Genomic DNA, 17,743 nt, shown 5'->3' with positions numbered 1-17,743 from the left:
GAATCAGTAATTCACATCAGAAAAAAACTTGATTGGACCAACAAACCAGAAAAGACATACATGCTCAGAAGTAATCAGAGAAATACCAGTGCTGAGAAGGCAGGGCCTGGCCTGCTGTGTTTACATAACCTGCTCCTGGCATTATGCTTGGTATTCTGGTATTCGTAGCATGGCCAATGTGAATAATTAAGATACAAATCTTAAATAATATGATGGGTTTCTCAGTCTTCAAAATAGCAAATAAGAACCCTGACAATAACAAATATTGGTGAGGAAGCTCAGAACTGGAACCTGTAAATATGATGAGCTATCACTCTTGTCATTGGGTTAAGTTGACCTTAAAATATGGAAATGATCCCAGTAGGTGTGGCCTAATCACATGAACCCTTTTAAAGCATGGAGTTTTCTCTGGCTGGTGGCAGAAAAGAGAGTCCAAAAGAGTTGAAGCATGAGAAGAATTTGATATGCATTGCTGGCTTTGAAGATAGGGGAACAACATTGTGGCCTCTAGAAGGTAAGAACAACCCCTGGCTAAACAGCCAGCAAAGAAACAGAGACCTCAGTCCTACAACCACAAGGAACTGCAGTCTGCCAACAGCCTGAATGAGTTTGGAAGCAGATAATTCCCAGGTCCTCCAGATAAAAGCCTAGCCCAGGCAACATCTTGATTTCAGCTTTGTGATACTCTGAGCAGAGAACCCAGCCACTATCTCCCAGACTTCTGACTTATAGAACTGTGAGCTAATGAATGGATGTTGTTTTAAGCCACCAAGTTTGTGGCAATTTGTTAAACAGCATAGAAAACTAATACAATAATGTATCATTAATGGGTTTAGTACTGTTCATAGCCAAAGGTAGAAAACGGGCCTGTATCCAGTGATGAATGGAGTGTGGAGTGAAATGGTGATAGTGTTTTTCAATAAAATTTTTAAGAATAAGAAATGAAGCACGTAATGATTTTGGAAAACTTTGGCAGTATCTACTACAACTAAATACATGTGTACTCTGACTCAGCAATTCCACTCCTGGGTATGCACCCAACAGAAATGAATGCTTATGAGCACCAAAACACGTATACAAAAACATTTAGAGGAACTATTTATAAAAGTAAAAGATCAGAAAACAGCCCCAAGCCCACTGCAGTTATCAATTTATTGCCTCTCAGCTCCATGTTCTTACCTGCTCTGCAGTAGTGGGCTGGACCCTGTAGGCATTTCTCCTTTGCAGAAAGCACATTGTTAAGCTTTGTCAGCAGAAGGCACTGGAGGAGAACCACAAGAGTGTCTGTTTCTCTTCCTGCAACTGTACAACAGCCGTGGTACATGTGGAAGACTGCCCAAAGTAGGCATTCTTTGGGCAAGCTCCAAGCCTTGTCCTGACCTAGTAACCACCTCACCACGGCCCTCCTGATGTGGATACCATGCACCCCAAGGTGCCCTGCTAGCAGGACATTCCCAATGCCTCTCCCAACAGATAACATCATGCTGTAGGCCTCATAGCTGTAGTGGCATCTTAATTCCCTCTGCATGCCTGCCTGTAGCCTTGGCCTACCGCCACACCAAGGTGGTGATTCCTGCTTGGCTTGGGCAACCCAGAGAATTTCTCTGCCACCCAGTGTGCTCCAAACACACCTCCCCCAACAAAGTCTGACCCCCAACCCCCAACCTTGAGGACAGAGCTCCCACCTTGAAAGTTTATTCTTACCTTTGGCACTCTCTCTCTCTCAACCCTAGAATTTTTAGAGTTATCCCTGTTAGAGTTAATAACTTTTTTTAAGTTTACTGATTTATTTTGGTGGGGAAAGGGGCAGAGAGAGAGGGAGAGAGAATCCCAAGTAGGCTCTGCGTTGCCAGTGCATAGCCCAACACGGGGCTTGAACCCACAAACGAGGAGATCATGACCTGAGCCGAGATCAAGAGTCAGATGCTTAACTGACTGAGCCACCCGGATGCCCCTAATTAATAACTTTTTATATCAAATGTACCCTGTTCAAATTACTGTTTGAAAATTTCTTCTGCCTCCTGAATGGACACTCACTGATATACCCACCAATAGCAATGTGGATAACTACACTGGATATCCATGCAGTGAAATACTATGCAGACAGCAATGACCAAAAACAAGTGATTGCTACATGCAACACTGTTGAATCTCATGCATGAATGGAAGGGAGGGACAGAGCTTGGCCTCACCCAGCAGTGCAGAGTTCTAAAGCCTCTCCAGCTTCACCTCCCAGTACAGGGTCCTCTGCGCAACCCCCTGCCCCCCCCCCCCACTCCTTGGTGAAGGCCATGACCATGTCCTCAAAAGTCACAGGTCCCTGGGACTGGGACACATCTGTCCAGCCAGACCTAGGTCATCTCCTCTCCATCCTTGCTTTGAGCAGATTCAGGGGAGGGGGCAGAACAGGCAGGATTCCATAGTGCCCAGAGATGAGAGGGACCCCGGCCCAAACCAAGAGGCACTGGAAGAGTGGACACACATTCCCAGGGAACTCCATCCCACCCACAAGACTGCTCTTCATCCCTTGCACCTTTGGTCTATCCCTGCCTTGGGGACATGCTCTTCCTTCCCCTCCACTTTTGCCAGATTATACCACAGTCACATTATGTTCAGCTCCTGATTCCCCAGGCCAACTGCCCCTCCAGTCCCACCCAGAAGTCCCTAGACAGCCTAGACTTTATTGGCTCAATGCTACCTACCCCTCCAGCCACTTCCTATCTCAGTGGTAACTCTATCCCTCTAGTTGCTCAGAGCTGAAACAAAGGGGGCCCCCATAATCTTCATCTGGGGTCCACGATCTGATCACCCTTCACTCTCCCACTGCTGCCATCCTTGTTTCCCATATCATGGCACTAGTCCCTTAACTGAATTGGCTTCTCTCTCACCACATCCTCTCCTCCATGTTCTTTTTGCCCCACAACAGCTAAAGGGGTCCTGCTAAAGCTTTAGTCAGTACTCCAGATATATACAACAAAGAATTGAAAATAGGTACTCAAAACGAGTACATGTAGAAGATTATTCATACTTGGGGCACCTGGGTGGCTTAGTCGGTTGAGCCCCACATTGGGCTCTGTACTGGGCATGGAGTCTGTTTAAGATTCTCTCTCTCCCTCTGCCCCAACTCCCTGTTCACATTCACTCTTTCTCTCAAAAAATAAAGGTAAAAAAATTTAAATGTATTAAAAGAATGTTCATCCAAAACAAAACAAAACAAAACAAAAGTTCATACTCAAAATAGCCAAAGGTGGAAACAACCCAAATGTCCACCAACAGAGAAATGGATGAATAAATTGTGGGATAAACATATACTGGAATAGCGAATAGCATTCAGCAAAAACAAGGAATGAAGGACTGACAGATGCTACACCAGGGCAGATGGCACTCCAGTACTATCTACATGCTAGGCCTGCTCTGAGCACTATACTCAACACCCCACCCACCCTTCCCTATACCAGAAGCACAACTATCCCCTTGACAGATGAGGAGACACAGCCCAAGAAAGGTCAGGTCTCCTGTGTGAGGGCAGTGGGCTAGGTACACACTATGCCCTATACCAGTGGACCCATCCCCTTCTCCTTGGAGCATCAGCTTTGTTTGTGACATACTTTTCTTTCAAAAGATCCATACATTAATTATAAAGCAAACTTCACATCATACAATAAACAAATAAACACTCTTCCAGTCACTTTAAAATAGAGAACTTCTAAATTAACAGATGTTCATCTACATAATCCTGTTTTACCACCTAAACCACACCTGGGAAGTCTCACCCACCCGTGCCCATCACCAACTCCAACGCCCCTCAAGTGAGCACCATCTTTTGGAGAATCAAAGGCTTTTTTGGGGTCTGCACAGGCCACAGTCTCTTCCCACACTGGCAGATGCCTATGGGTGGACCCGTCTCCTAATGAGCCGTGGGTACTCAACGAGGCAGTTCACTTTTACAGGAGATTTGTGTTTTCCCATGGTCTCAGAAATACTAAGGGTATCTGAACAAGTGTCTGCCCACGAGTATGTGCTCCACCCACTTCCCATTCTGTGAAGGCCCCACCCATCCTGTCCTGACTCTGCAATGGGCTGTCTGGACCATGTCTGCCTTTCCTACTCCCCAGCACTAAACACACCCTGAAGACCTCCTCTCCTACCACATCTGCTGTCCCTTCAGATCTGGCCTCTCAAGCCATGAATAGTCCCCCCATTCTTCCCCAAAGATCCCCCCACCCTATACCCTTCCCAGAATGTTCTGCCTAGCCTACCCTTCCCAGAAGTCCCACCCACCTCACCATTCCCAGAAGAACTTCCCACCCTACCTTTTCCAAAGGTTTTCCCCTGCACCACACCATTCTCAGAAGTTTCTCCCTGTGGGCCTCCTGTCACCCAACCTCTCACAGCAGAGACCTGGCCACAACTCCAATCCATGTGGCTCTGCCTGGCCTTCCTTGGATGGGTGGCATGTCAGGAAACACAGGAGACCCAAACTCAGTGAGGTCTCACTCCAGGGCAGCCGGCAACCATGTCCACATCTCCTCAGAAACCCTTCCCCAGGGACAAGCAGTCTAGAGAAAAGAGCCAAAGAAGAAGGAGGGAGACAAACATGAGATGCCTCTAGTTATCAATATTGTTTGTCACCACGGCTCATTTACTGAGAGAGAAAATCTCATCTTGAATCATTAAACCTGAAAGCACAGGCCCAAAGAGGGAAGGGGGTGGAAGTGGAGCCCAAAGAGGGAAGGAGGTGGAGTGAATAGTAAGGGAAAGATGGGACAAGAAGACCCTGTGGACTTGGTAGTCTTTAAGAAACTTCACCACCTAAGTCATCACTATAGCCTCTGACTGTATTTGGAAAGCTCACATGCTTATGTGCCAGGCATGATTTATTCCCTAGGCCAGGATCTGCTGTTCCTGGGATTCATGGCCCAACTACAAGGGCGTCTACCACCCAGACAGGGATCCCTGCCACAGCAGCCACCCTATAAGAACAGAACAAAAGCATGGTGCCTCTACTACCTTTCACTTAAGCAGTGGGGTTTTTGTTGGGGGATGGAAGGAAGAACTGGGGAAGAGTTCTGACACATGACCAGTGCTACTCTAGTCTGAATGTTTGTGTCTCCACCAAATTCATATTGAAGGCTAATCCCCAATGTGGTGGTATTTGGTGATGGGCCTTTGGGAGGTGATTAGGTTATGAGGGCAGAGCTCCCATGAGTGAAATTGTGCTCTCATAAAAGAGACCCGAGAAAGTTCCTTTTCCTCTTGTGCCAGTGGAAAGATGGCCCTCTGTGAGCCAGGAAGCAGGCTCTCACCAGACAATGAATATGATAGTGCCTTGATCTTGGACCTTGCAGCCTCAAGAACTGTTAGAAATAAATTTCTGTTGTTTATAAGCCATTGAGTTGGTGGCATTCTGTTACACCAGCCCAAACAGAGTAAGAAAACTACCTAAGCATATTTTGAAATAAAAGTAAGGATGGGGCGCCTGGGTGTCTCAGTTGGTTATGAGTCCAACTCTGATTTTGGTTCAGGTCATGATCTCATGGTTCATGAGACTGAACCCTAATCAGGCTCCTCCCTCTGAGCACAGAGCCTGCTTGGGATTCTTTCCACCCTCTCTCTCTGCCCCTCCCCGCTCACTCTCTCTGTCTTTCTCAAAATAAAAAAAATAAACTTTAAAAAAAGGTAAGGAGAGGAGCACCTGGGTGGCTCATTCTGTTGAGCATCCTACTCTTGTTTTCAGCTTGGGTCATAATCCCATGGCTCATGTGATCGAGCCCCACATCGGCTCCGTGTTGACAGTGTGGAGCGTGCTGGGGATTCTCTCTCTGCCACTCCCTCGCTCAGGCCCTCTCTCTCTCTGTCTCTCTCTCTCTCAAAATAAATAAATAAATTTTAATTAGAAAAAACTTTAGGGGTGCCTGGGTGGCTCAGTTGGTTAACCCACTCTGGGTTTCAGCTCAGGTCATGATCTCACAGTTCATAGGCTCGAACCCCGCATCAAGCTCTGTGGTGGCAGGACAGACCCTGCTTGGGATTCTCTGTCTCCCTCTCTCTCTCTGCCCCTCCCCCACTCACACTTTTTATTGCTCTCCAAATAAATAAATAAACTTTAAAAAATTTAAAAAATATTTTTTTAAGTAAGGAGAAAATTCCTTATCAGATGTTAAAACTTATTACTAAGCCATGCTAATTAGAGTGGTGTGGAACAAAAAAACCCAGAAACATCAATTGAATAAAGTAAGAATAAAATATGTGTGATTAGGGTGGGGGAGAAAAAAAATATGTGTATGATCTGGGCACCTGGCTAGTACAGTCAGTGGAGCTAGCAACTCTTGATCTCGGGGTCTTGAGTTTGAATCCCACATTGGGTGCAGAGTTTACTTTAAAAAACAAAAGAAAAAGAAAAAAAATATGTGTGTGATCTATCAAATAAATATTAATTCATTGTGTTTCTAGTCTGGGGCGGGAATAAGAAAAGTAGATAATTATGTTTTAAACCTTGCAAATATAATAGCAAAAAGAGTGAATGCCCCAAGCTGTCTGGGCTTTGGGGAGCAGGGATTTGTATAAGGTGCTGATGAATCTGTAAGTCTGCACATCCATAGTGAGATCATGACCTGAGCCAAAATTAACAGTCAGACACTTACCGGACTGAGACACCCAGGTGGCCCATACATATTCTATTATACATATCCTATTACTTAGACACTTTGGTTCAATTGTGTCTATGTGTGCTGTCTTGATGGGGGCAAGTTACCTGATTAGGGCTTGTTGTGTCTTTTTATACACTGGACACTCCAGATTGTCTTCCCACTCTCCTTTTCTCTCCTGATTCCAGCCCCATGCTGTGCCCACCTTCTGAGGCTCATATCTCACCCTTTCCCCTCACTCCCTGATCTCTTTATCTCAGGTCTTCCAACACCAGTCTCCCCTTAGTGTGTCCTGACTTGGTCAAGCATCTTTGAAATGTCTTATTAACATGCTATTGGATGACAGCCATTTGTGCATTCCAAGGGGTTAGGGTCCAGGTATAACTAGCACGAAGACCTACCACCCAACATGGTGCTCCCCTGTGACCAGAGGCTAAGGCTGTACCAAATCCCCCAAACATATAAGTGAGCAAGAGAATTACCATATCACTTTGTAGTCGCACCTGTTGAGGGGCCCCAAGTCTGGGCTGTCCAGGCCGGCAGTGAACCTAATTCCTGGCCACTTGACAGTGACCCCATAGACTCTATACTGGGTATGTCCAATATGCACTCAGTGAACTGGCATTTCCTGTTTTTAAGTTGTTAGCATGAAGCAGAGGAAGAGGAGGTGTCATCTGAACAGAGAGATAGCCCTTGTTATACTTCCATACACTACAGGAATAAAGACTGGAGCCATTTCCATTTGGGGAAAGACAGTGCTCCCATTCCAGGTCCCACTAGCCTTCTCTCACCTAAGTGAGAGAGGTCATAGTCAACAGGGGCCAGGGCTACAAGGAAATACATTGAGAAATGCCAGGGAAGGCAGTTGGGGTCAAGAAAAAGAAGAAAGAAAGGAAGAAAAGAAAGAAAGAAAGAAAGAAAGAAAGAAAGAAAGAAAGAAAGAAAGAAAGAAAGAAAGAAAAGAAAAGAAAAGAAAGAGAAGAAAGAAAGAAAAGAAGAAAGAAAGAAAGAAGGGAAGAAAACTATAGGAGTGGAGATATACTCCTGAGGCGCAGTCCCACTAAAGACCGAGTATTCATTGGAAGATTTAGTATGCTCCTCTCCCCTGTCACCCATACACCACATCAGTGGAGTTCCAGTGTAACAACAGTGCACTATAACTAAAACAGATGCAAGACACAGACTCTCTCCAAAGAATACTTACCAGAGTACAAAGTCTAGAGAAGAGACAACTAGGGCACTAGAGGAATTTGAAGCCTCCAGCACCCCCTGCTACAGCAAACATTAAACACAGCCCTCCTCCTATCCATATTACCATAAATCCTCATACAAACCTCCTGTTGCCTTAGTTCCTCTTAACAAACATGTGTCTGGTGTTCAACAACAAATGACAAGGCATGTCAAAAGGCAAGAAAAAAGGCAGCCCGAAGACACACAAAGCAGTCATCAGAATGACACTCAGATATGAACAGATGTTGGAATTATCAGACGGGCGTAAAATAGCAATGATTAAGATGTTAAGGGCTCTAGATGAAAAAATTGACAAAATACAGGAATAGATGGATAATGTGAGCAAAGAGATGGAAACTCTTAAGAAAAGATCAAAAGTTAGGGCTAGAAATAAAAAAAACACTGTAATAGAAACAAAGAGTGCCTTCAATGAGCTCATCAATAGGCTCAACCCAGCCAAGGAAAGAATCAGTGCTCTACACAATTCAGCCCAATGCGAGTGTTTACTACTATCTGTTTTGCTTTTACTGATATGGGAACAGGAGCTCACAGATGTCCAACCAAGTGGTTAGGGTCTAAGCACCTGCCACAGACAACACCCCCCATAACCCCCCATCTCCCGTGCCATCTTGTTCAGGGTAGAATGGGAGCCAGGTATATGTATTGGAGCTATTTTGTGTACAGAGGAAGATTTGTTGCTGCTATTCATTTCCAATTCATTAAATTATGAATTTATCAAACAGTGAGCATTTCTCTCAATATTAGGCATCAAGATCCCTGTAGTCTAACTAATTCCACATTATAGGGATGATTTTATATTATTTTATTTTATCTTTTCAAGATTTTATTTGTCAGTAACCTCTACACCCAACATGGGGCTCAAATTCACAACCCTGAGATCCAAAGTTGCAAGCTCTAGTGACTGAGTCGGCCAGGTGCCCCCATACGGATACTTTTTAAATAAGAAATTAAATGTCTCCAAACATTCAAAGAGTGCTTGAAATGTTAATGCCTCTAAGCTTTGGATAAAATCACGAATTTAATACTTACATTTTCTTAAATTCTTTCAAAGTGAGCAACATTTACACACAAATATTCCAAAATTGTTGTGGTCTCTTGCATTGTGATTATCTGGAGAGCACATTTCTTTATCTCATGTGAATTTACATCAATTCTCACCTAAATACTTAGACACAAGTGTGAAATGAAAGCACATAAACAGGTTTTGGTGGTTAAGAATCTGCCTTTGGTTTAGCTGCACCTTTACATCAGCTGCTCCCTTTCTATTCGTGGGAGTAATCAGATATGAACCGTGTGACCTCACTTGTAGTATAATGTGACTCATTAATATTGCTAGATGTGTCCTATTTAAATCTCTATGACCGTGCTCTCTTGCATTACGACGATTTACAAATAGTGTTAATTCTAAGGACAGTTGTTGCTGACATAGATGCATATATAAGGACGGAGGAAGGGAGGAAGGAAGGCGGCAAGAATGAACGAACTCTACGGATTAATTCCGTATTTCCTTTTAACAGCTCTACGATGGGTAACGTCATTGTACCATTTATGTACGAAGATGAAGGACCCTGACAACAAAACCTAAAACAAACCCTCACACTAGAGCAACAAAGAGGAAAGCTCTCGTTCTCCAGCAGTCGTGGGCGTGTACTGAGACTGCCCTTCCTTTTGTTTTCACGTGTGGCAGAAACTCAGGTTGGTCCCCAGGAGACAGGACCAAGGAATCAATATCCTGATGTGCCAGCCACACCTAGACGACCCAAAGATCAGGCAAGTCTGGGAAAGTACATTTTGCGCGGTCCAGTTTAGCAAGGAAAACAGATGGTTTAGCAAAGTGTCAGAAAACAATTCAGACTCCAGAAAAATTTAGCCTAGGGGCTTGCAAACCTGATGTTAACCCCTTTACAAAACACGGAGAGGTCAATCCAGGGCACAGGCCTCCAGAGGTAGAGCCAGGCTCTGTGCCAAAGCACCGTCCCTCCTATCTCGCCCCTCTCATCAGGCCCTGTCCTTTTATTTATTTATTTATTTATTCATTAAAAAACTTTTTTTAATGTTTATTTATTTTTGAGAGGGATATATATATTTTGAGAATATATATGTTTATATATTTTGAGAGGGAGAGAATGAGCACGGGAGGACAGAAAGGGAGATTCAGAATCTGAAGCCGACTCCAGGGTCTGAGCTGTCAGCAAGGAGCCGGACGAGGGACCAAACTCACAAACCCCAGTATCATGACTTGAGCCTAAGTCGGCTGCTCAACCAACTGAGCCACCCAGGGGCCCCTATCAGGCTTTGTCTTTTTTTTTTTTTCTTCACGCTTTGTCTTTAAAGCCCGGTGCCGGGGTCGCCTCCTGGGACCTCAGCAATTTCCGCTTCTGCGCGTCCCGCGTTAAGTCTAGTCCGCCGCGTGGGCGAGTGTCTAGAGCCCAGGACCCCGAGTGAAGGACGCCGAGCCGGACGATCGCACGCTTCACTCCCTGGGATCCACGGAAGTTGGGGAGCGCCTGCGGGACTCCATTTCCCAGCGCGCCGCGCGGGGATGCCTAGACGTTGCCGCAGATATCAAGCAGGGCTCCGCCCACGCGGGACGGGAACTGCGCTTCCCAGAAGCCGCCGCGCGTGCGTCCGCAGCGTGCACTGGGCCTATGAGGACTTTCGGGGGCTGGACTTCCGGCGTCCCGGACTGTCACTTTGCTACCGGGCGTTGGGCCACACCGGTATTGGTGAACTGGAGCGCCGCGAGCCCCCAGGCCGGTTTCTTAGAAGGTTTGGAGACCCGAGGCGAGGGCTGGGAGGAAGACGCGAGCGGTGGGCCGCCTCGCGCACGCCCTGATTGCGGGCGACGGTCGCGCCCCGAGCCTAGGCTTCTCCGTGAGGAGCCTGGGCCGCTCCGCGGGGCTGTGGGGCGGCGCCCCGAGTCACGTGCTGTCCGACCCCGGGGCTGCGGGGGAGGCGGCGTCCTGAGGGACCCTGCCTTAGACGGCCCGGGAGGTTGAAACCAGGAGCCGGCGAGTCCGTGTTGTCCGTCCGTCTCTTTCTGCGAGTCCCCAAGTACAGGTTCTGATGGCGACCGCGGCGCTGACACACCGGGCCCAGGTGAGTAGAGGAAGCGTAAGGCTCCCATCCGCCCGGATCCCTCCTCGAGGGACCCGATCCTCGACGCAGGGAGAGACTTTACCTGCACGTTTTGTCTCCCCTCTCGGTTCGTCCTAGGCCCCGGCGTTCAGGCCAGTGGAGCGTGCACGTGTGAGATCCCCACTTCTGGCAGCCAAGGGAGTGAGGTGTAGAAGGAAGTTCCAAGCAGAGGGTCCCGCACGTGCAAAAGCTGGGAGGGGAGACTGAGCCTAGGTGCTTCCGGAGCTGAGCTTCCTGACGTGAGCACGGGAGAGAAATGGCAGGCTTGAGTTGCATCGGGGGCCATGGGATGATTCTAACAGAGCCTGGATATGCTTTAAGTTAGAGATTTTAAAGTAACCCACCGTTTGCTTGGCGGAGAAATGACGCAGAGGGGGTGGCTGTGCGCAGGGAGCAGGCAGCACGACAGTCCAGGTGGACAAAGACGGCACCCGCTGCACACGGGGCCAGTGGAGATGGGAAAGTGGCTGGATTCTGGAACGATCTGATGTCTCAGGTGCGGCGTGTGAGCGAGTGCCCCGAGTGGAGCACAGTCCCAAGTGTTTAAGCCTGAGCACCCAGAAGAATGGAGTTGCTGTAGACAGAAACAGGAATTTGAAGGGAAAACAGGTTTCAGAGTAAAATCAGGGAGTCTGTGATGTCCCAGAGTGGAGGTATCATGTGGACCTGGAATTGTAGGTGTCCAAGGACAGAGTCCTGGTATTCGGAACCAAGGCAGGGCCTGGGAATCAGACTTAGGAGGAGGGAATATCGTAGATTCAGCCAGGGGTGGGTAGTGCTCCAGGGAGATGCAAAGAGGCTGGTGGCCCCTGGGGCTCTCAGGGGAGGTCTGGCAAGTGGCTGAAGGGAGGGTTTTGGCCAAGGAAATGGGGGGCGAGGAGCACATGGCTATAGAGGGAGAGGAGAACTGGCTTCCTGTGTGGCGACCAGACTCTTGGGGTCAGTCCTATAGTGACTGGAGGGGATTAGCCGGTCCTTCAGGCTGAAGGAGCAGCCTTGGAATGTCAGGCAGGTTCAGCAGAGGCGGGCATCCTTACGGGGATGGGCATGTCTTGTGGGTCCACAGCTAGGTCTTGTACAATTGCTAATTATGAGAACAGGTAAGGGCGTGGCACATCTGGAGAGGGTCAACTTGTGCAAAGACTGGAGCACGAGTAGACACCTGGGCCTGCCTTTGGAGTAGCAGCCATCTGAAGGCCATGGGCTTGCTCTGGCTTCCTTGTATAGAGTGGCTAGTAGGGAGTCTGAGACCTGTATGCCCTAGACAGGTAGGGTGGAGGGGAGGGGAGGGAAGTTTTGTCTGCAGAGTTGCAGAGCCCTGGGGTGGGGCGGGGGGGAAGGTAAACATCTGAGGGACACTAGTTGGGGTAGCCATTCAGACAGGGAGGCGGGTCCTGGGTCCCACAGCCAGAGCTTAGATTGTGTCTGCCTTCCCCTGCCCACTCTTGTAGGGCCTGATGGCCTTTGAGGATGTGGCCGTGTACTTCTCCCAGGAGGAGTGGGAGCTCCTGGACACAGCCCACGTGATGTTAGAGAACTGCCACGTGATGTTAGAGAACTTCGCGCTTGTGTCCTCGCTGGGTAAGGCCCTGGGCTGAGCCCGTGGGAAGCTCAGTTGTTGCCAGCACTAACCCCTTCTCTCCTGTTGGCCTGTGAGCAGCCTCACACCAATTGGCTGAGTGTCCCTGTGCCACTGTGGCGCCTGTGTCTAGGCTCGGCCCCTTTCATCTGGTGCTGCCAACACGGTTCTCCTCACAGGGACCATTGAACTTTTCCTGTGAGTCCTGCCCTGCAGTGAGGCATCAGATGACACTATCTATGTCCCACAAAGCCCCTCACTCCTGCCATCTCTTGGGCAGTAGGTTGTCCTGAGCTGGGCCTGGCCCCTCACTTGCTTGTGTTTTCTCACAGGACTCTCTGCCTCACGACCCCGGGTGGTCCTGCAGCTGGAGCGTGGCGAGGAGCCCTGGGTTCTCAGTGGGACAGTTGTGACACCAGCCAGGAATGCTCAGAGAAAGCCCAGCCCTGGTGAGTGGGGGCTCAGAGGGTGTGAGCTTGGGGCTAACCAATGGCCAGGCTTCTGTCCCCCGTTGCCCTGCTTTCCTGGACACTTTCATCTCCTGCTTCCGGCCTGACTCCCTCCTGTTTTCCTACCATCAGCCTCTCCTGGCGTCTCTGGCCTTGGCTTGCCATTCAAGGGGTAGCTCCCAGGGTACCCCTTTCCAGGCACTGGGGCACAGCCTCTATCTACCAGGTCTCTCCTGCTCCTGCCCTCATAGAGTTCACCATGCTAGGGAAGAGGCTTGGGGAAGTAGGGTTTGTGAGTAAAGCCTGTAGGATTCGGTAGCCTCCAGCAAAGGCCTACCCACTAGGCCCGTCCTGATCACCCCCTCTTGGCCAGGATGACCCAGGATATACCATTTCTATGCCTTCAGGTCCCTGTCATCTGGCATATGACAAGGTTGTTCCTGAAGCAGCTTTGCCAGTGACCTTCCAGAATGGCACCCTTCCAGCAACTACCTTCACAGGCACCTGCGAACGTGGGAAAAGCTCAGTGGGTTGGCAGGGCACCTCCCTCTCTCGGGAGAAAAAGTCCACAGGCGTGTCGGTAATCTATTGGGAAAGGCTCCTGCTGGGTCCTGGCAGCGGGGAAGCCAATGTCAGTCTGCGGTTAACCTCTCCACTGAGGACTCCTGAGGATAGCCCGCCTAGGGAGAAAGCCCTCATGAACCGCCCCATGCCAGACAAGCAGCCGAGGTCATGTGGGGGCCAGAAGCCATTTGGGCAGGATGGCCCTGGAAGAGGCTGCCCCAAAATTCCAGAATTTGAGACTGGTCTCACCTCTGGGGAAAGAGAAAAGGGTGGAACTAGCCTCAAGCCTCATGGACTCCCTGCTAGCCAAGAACCCCCTACCTGGGATCAGCTGGGCAAGGCCCTCCACACAGGCCCCAGCTTCCTCTCCGGGGAGAAGCCCTTCAAATGCAGAGCGTGCACCAAAGTGTTTCTGAAGAGCTCTGACCTGCTCAAGCACCTGCGCACCCACACTGGAGAGCGGCCATACGAATGCTCTCAGTGTGGCAAGGCCTTCAGCCAGACATCACACCTGACGCAGCACCAGCGCATCCACAGCGGTGAGACACCCTATGCGTGTCCGGCCTGTGGCAAGGCCTTCAGGCATAGCTCCTCGCTGGTGCGGCACCAGCGCATACACACCGCTGAGAAGTCCTTCCGCTGCAGCGAGTGCGGCAAGGCCTTCAGCCACGGCTCCAACCTCAGCCAGCACTGCAAGATCCACGCAGGCGGGCGGCCCTACGCATGTGCTCAGTGTGGCCGCCGTTTCTGCCGCAACTCGCACCTGATCCAGCACGAGCGCACGCACACGGGTGAGAAGCCTTACACCTGTGCCCTCTGTGGTGCCGCCTTCAGCCAGGGTTCCTCCCTCTTCAAGCACCAGCGCGTGCACACGGGTGAGAAGCCCTTCGCCTGCACACAGTGTGGCCGCGCCTTCAGCCACAGCTCTAACCTCACGCAGCACCAGCTGCTGCACACTGGGGAGCGGCCCTTCCGCTGCGGGGACTGTGGCAAGGCTTTCGCCAAGGGCGCAGTGTTGCTCAGCCACCGACGCATCCACACGGGTGAGAAGCCCTTTGTGTGCGCACACTGTGGCCGTGCCTTCCGCGAGCGCCCGGCCCTCTTCCACCACCAGAGGATCCACACGGGAGAGAAGCCCGTGCGGCGACCTCGGCGTGGGGCAGGCCTGTGCCCCCAGGCCAGGCCTTCTTCAGGGGCACCATCAGAGGGCACGCTGGGCAGAGTAGCTGGGCCCACTCCCACCTCAGGCCCACCGGCAGTTTCGAACCCTGCTGATGCCTGAGCTCACGGCTCCAGCCTCCCCCAGGCTGTGGGAAAATGCCCTTGTTCCCTGCACATTCTGGAGAAGCCCTGTGCGTGCCCTGTGGTGCCGTCTGCACATGGTGATGATATTTGCCATTTCAGCACCAGCTCACTGCAACTCTAAGAGATCTGACTACAGAAAGATCAGGGGGATGGACGTGGAGGCTGGGACTTTGGTGGGCAGAGACTGGGCAATCAGAGTGCCGCTTCATGCCTGTTATGACTGTGAGCACTCAGGTGAGGAGGGGAATGCTGGAATGTTGGGGAGGCAGTCCTAGAAATTTCTGACGCCCGCACACATACTGGCCAACAGGCTGACCCTCAGGATATTCTCTCAAGACCTCAGTTCATCAGAGGCTTCTGGGAGCAGGCCCAGTGGATAGTAAGTCAGGTTGGGGTCTGGTGTTGGCCTTGGGCTCTGAGCCTCAGTTTCCACCTCTGGGGAAAAGAAAGGAAGAGAGAGGGAGAGAGATTCAGGGTACAGAGGGTATTTGCAGCACCTTGACAAGCAGGATCTCGATAAGGGCCAACATGTGCCAACTGCCAGCCCTGTGAGATGGCTACTATGGCTGGTATCCCCACTTCTCAGATGAGGAAACTGAGGCAGAGAGTGGGAGTGTGCCGCTGCACAGAGCAGAGCCCAGGACTTAAATCCAGGTCACAGGCCCAGCTCATCTCTCTGCCCCCATGCTCTGGCACTCGTGCTCTAGGCTGCCAGTGTGAAGGCTGGGCGATGCCAGGCCTGGCTTCCTGCACATGGCAGTCCCACAGGACGTGGAGGAAGTAGAGGCGGAAGTCTCTGGGGTGGGAGGAGGGAGACAAACATCAGTGTGTTCATTCAGGTTTCACCCAAGCCTCAGCCCTGGCCATGCCCTGTTGTTACCAAAGTCACCATTACAGGGGTGTTTATATCCCCACTGCCCTGGTGAGAGGCGACCACGATAACGGGTTGGAGGAGACCAGATGGGACTACTTGTTTCTGCAGGGTCAGTGGGCAAGTGCCCACCTGTGCTCTTCCCTCAGTTGGAAAGAGGATTTGCTGTTACCTAAGGCCATGTGTGTGTGATGCCCTCCCATCATGGGACACCTCCACGTGGCTGGGACACGTGGTGGACTGGGGCCCAGGTTTCTCCCTGTGGCCCTCAGCAGAGCAGGCCCTGTCTTGACCTCAGGCCTCACCCCTAGGGATGTTAGTGGTCTCTTTTCTTGCGAACAAAAAAGAAAAGACCAAAAATTATAAGTTGGAGTGGATGTACATTGTGTAAATCCCTGCACAGCACTGTGGAAATCCACAACCTCAGTCTCTCCTCCCAGCCTCTAGTCATGGTTCAGAAGGGTTTAACAATAACATCTTTTTTTTTTTTTTTAAGTTTATTTAGGTGATCTCTACACCCAACATGGGGCTTTAAGTCACCACCCCAAGATCACGAGCCAGTCAGGTGCACCTAACAACACAATTTAAGTATGATCATCACAGAACTTTGAAGCTTTGGCTTCAATTCATGTCCTTTTGAGAGTCCAAAGGGTAGAGATGAAATTTGTCTATTTCCCAGTGAGGTGCTAGGACGTATCTTCTTGGCAGCCAGAGGTGGGAGGGGGGGGGGAGTGTTCTAGGAGACTTGGGCAAGGAGGCTGCCACAAGTCTCAGCTCTGCCAGGAGAGGAGTCTGTGGATCCACGCTTGGGAATCTGAGGCAAGGTGGTTCTGTAGTCCCATCACCTGCAAGGTTTGGCAGCCATCTGCCACACAGAGTGAGCACAGACATGACATTTCCCTCACTCCTCACCTGCCAACAGTTTCAGACCCATCTTCTACTTCTGGAGCGTCACAAGTCCTACAAGGAGGGGAGATAGGGTGGCAGGGAGAGCTGTCTTGCAGCATCTGGCTCTCTGAGATCCTTGGAGTGCAAGTCCACTGAAGTAAGCCTCCTGGCACCCTGTAGGCTTCTGAGGAACTGCCCACCTCTGCTGTACTCATCCTCTCTTCTCTAGTGCACACTCTGGTCTTATCCCCTCCACACCTTCCCCCAGATTCACCACTACGAGGGAGCCTTGATTAGGTCACAGACTCAGTCTGCACAGCTGTGAAATGCAGACACATCCCCCAATCTAACTGATAGAGAGCTTTCTGGGGAAAGGAGCAAAGGCATGTGTCAGACACCTAGTGGGTATTCAGCAAGTCATATACAATCTTTTCTGCATCTTTTTTTTTAAGATTAAAAAAAAAAGGTTTACTTTTGAGGAGAGGGAGACAGGATTGGAAGCTGGCTCTGTGCTGACAGCAGTGAACCCGATGCAGGGCTTGAAGTCACAAACCATGAGTTCGTGACCTGAGCCGAAGTCAAATGCTCAACCACCTGAGCAATGTAGGTAGCCCCAAGCTTTTCTGCATCTTGAACTGAAGTTCCTGGAGCTGTTTCCAACCTAATCCCTCCTGATCCCTTGAGCTCAGCCTGTTCCCTGCCCGTCTCCCCACTAGTCTCCTTCCCACCTGTGTGGTTGGCTCCTGCTATCACTCATTTACTCCACCTTCCTCAAATCCTTGCCTCCCAATGCCCATGTCTGGTCAGTGGCTCCCATCTGGATCCTATGGAAACAACTATGATCACCTGCCTTCCCCCATGTCTTGGCCCTTACATTGCCCTCTTCCAAACTAATGTGTTCATGTTGGGTCCTATGCTGCCAGGCTGACCCCTCTGCTCTTAACCTAGAGCTGGCTGTGGCTTCCCTGGCTTTCTGGTGCAAGATGGATAAAACAAACACATCTTACTTGGTTCAGAAACCCAATGAATCCACAGGGAGGAGAGTCTTCAG

General features: G+C 50.1%; 1 protein-coding gene across 4 annotated transcripts; it reads left to right on the top strand.

Moving 5' to 3' along the window:
• The first annotated feature begins 7,637 nt into the window (after positions 1-7,637).
• On the top strand, positions 7,638-16,241 carry LOC131499141 (zinc finger protein 324A-like). 4 transcript variants are annotated; one of them, XM_058706929.1, is made up of 5 exons: positions 7,638-10,997; positions 11,115-11,532; positions 12,488-12,617; positions 12,948-13,064; positions 13,472-16,241. In XM_058706929.1, the coding sequence occupies exons 2-5, from the start codon at positions 11,524-11,526 to the stop codon at positions 14,908-14,910; spliced, it is 1,695 nt and encodes a 564-aa protein (XP_058562912.1). In that variant the 5' UTR covers positions 7,638-10,997; positions 11,115-11,523; the 3' UTR covers positions 14,911-16,241. The 4 variants fall into 4 exon arrangements, with proteins under 4 accessions (XP_058562912.1, XP_058562914.1, XP_058562913.1 ...); XM_058706930.1 differs by having other exon boundaries at positions 7,639-10,997; positions 11,115-11,275; XM_058706931.1 differs by lacking the exon at positions 11,115-11,532 and having other exon boundaries at positions 12,948-13,112; positions 13,511-16,241.
• Positions 16,242-17,743: the final 1,502 nt, after the last annotated feature.

Source organism: Neofelis nebulosa, chromosome 17 (assembly GCF_028018385.1).
Source record: "Neofelis nebulosa isolate mNeoNeb1 chromosome 17, mNeoNeb1.pri, whole genome shotgun sequence".
In the NCBI taxonomy this organism is placed as follows: Eukaryota; Metazoa; Chordata; class Mammalia; order Carnivora; family Felidae; genus Neofelis; species Neofelis nebulosa.
The sequence above is the reverse complement of the archived record's forward strand: the minus strand, read 5'-3'. Positions and strand labels throughout refer to the sequence as shown.

Excerpts from the sequence above, each read along its gene's own strand:
- LOC131499141 (XM_058706931.1), top strand. The coding sequence starts at position 10,965 with ATGGCGACCGCGGCGCTGACACACCGGGCCCAG. Across the intron at positions 12,618-12,947 it reads CGCGCTTGTGTCCTCGCTGG|GACTCTCTGCCTCACGACCC; the intron begins GTAAGGCCCTGG and ends GTTTTCTCACAG. Across the intron at positions 13,113-13,510 it reads TGGGGCTAACCAATGGCCAG|CAGCTTTGCCAGTGACCTTC; the intron begins GCTTCTGTCCCC and ends TTGTTCCTGAAG.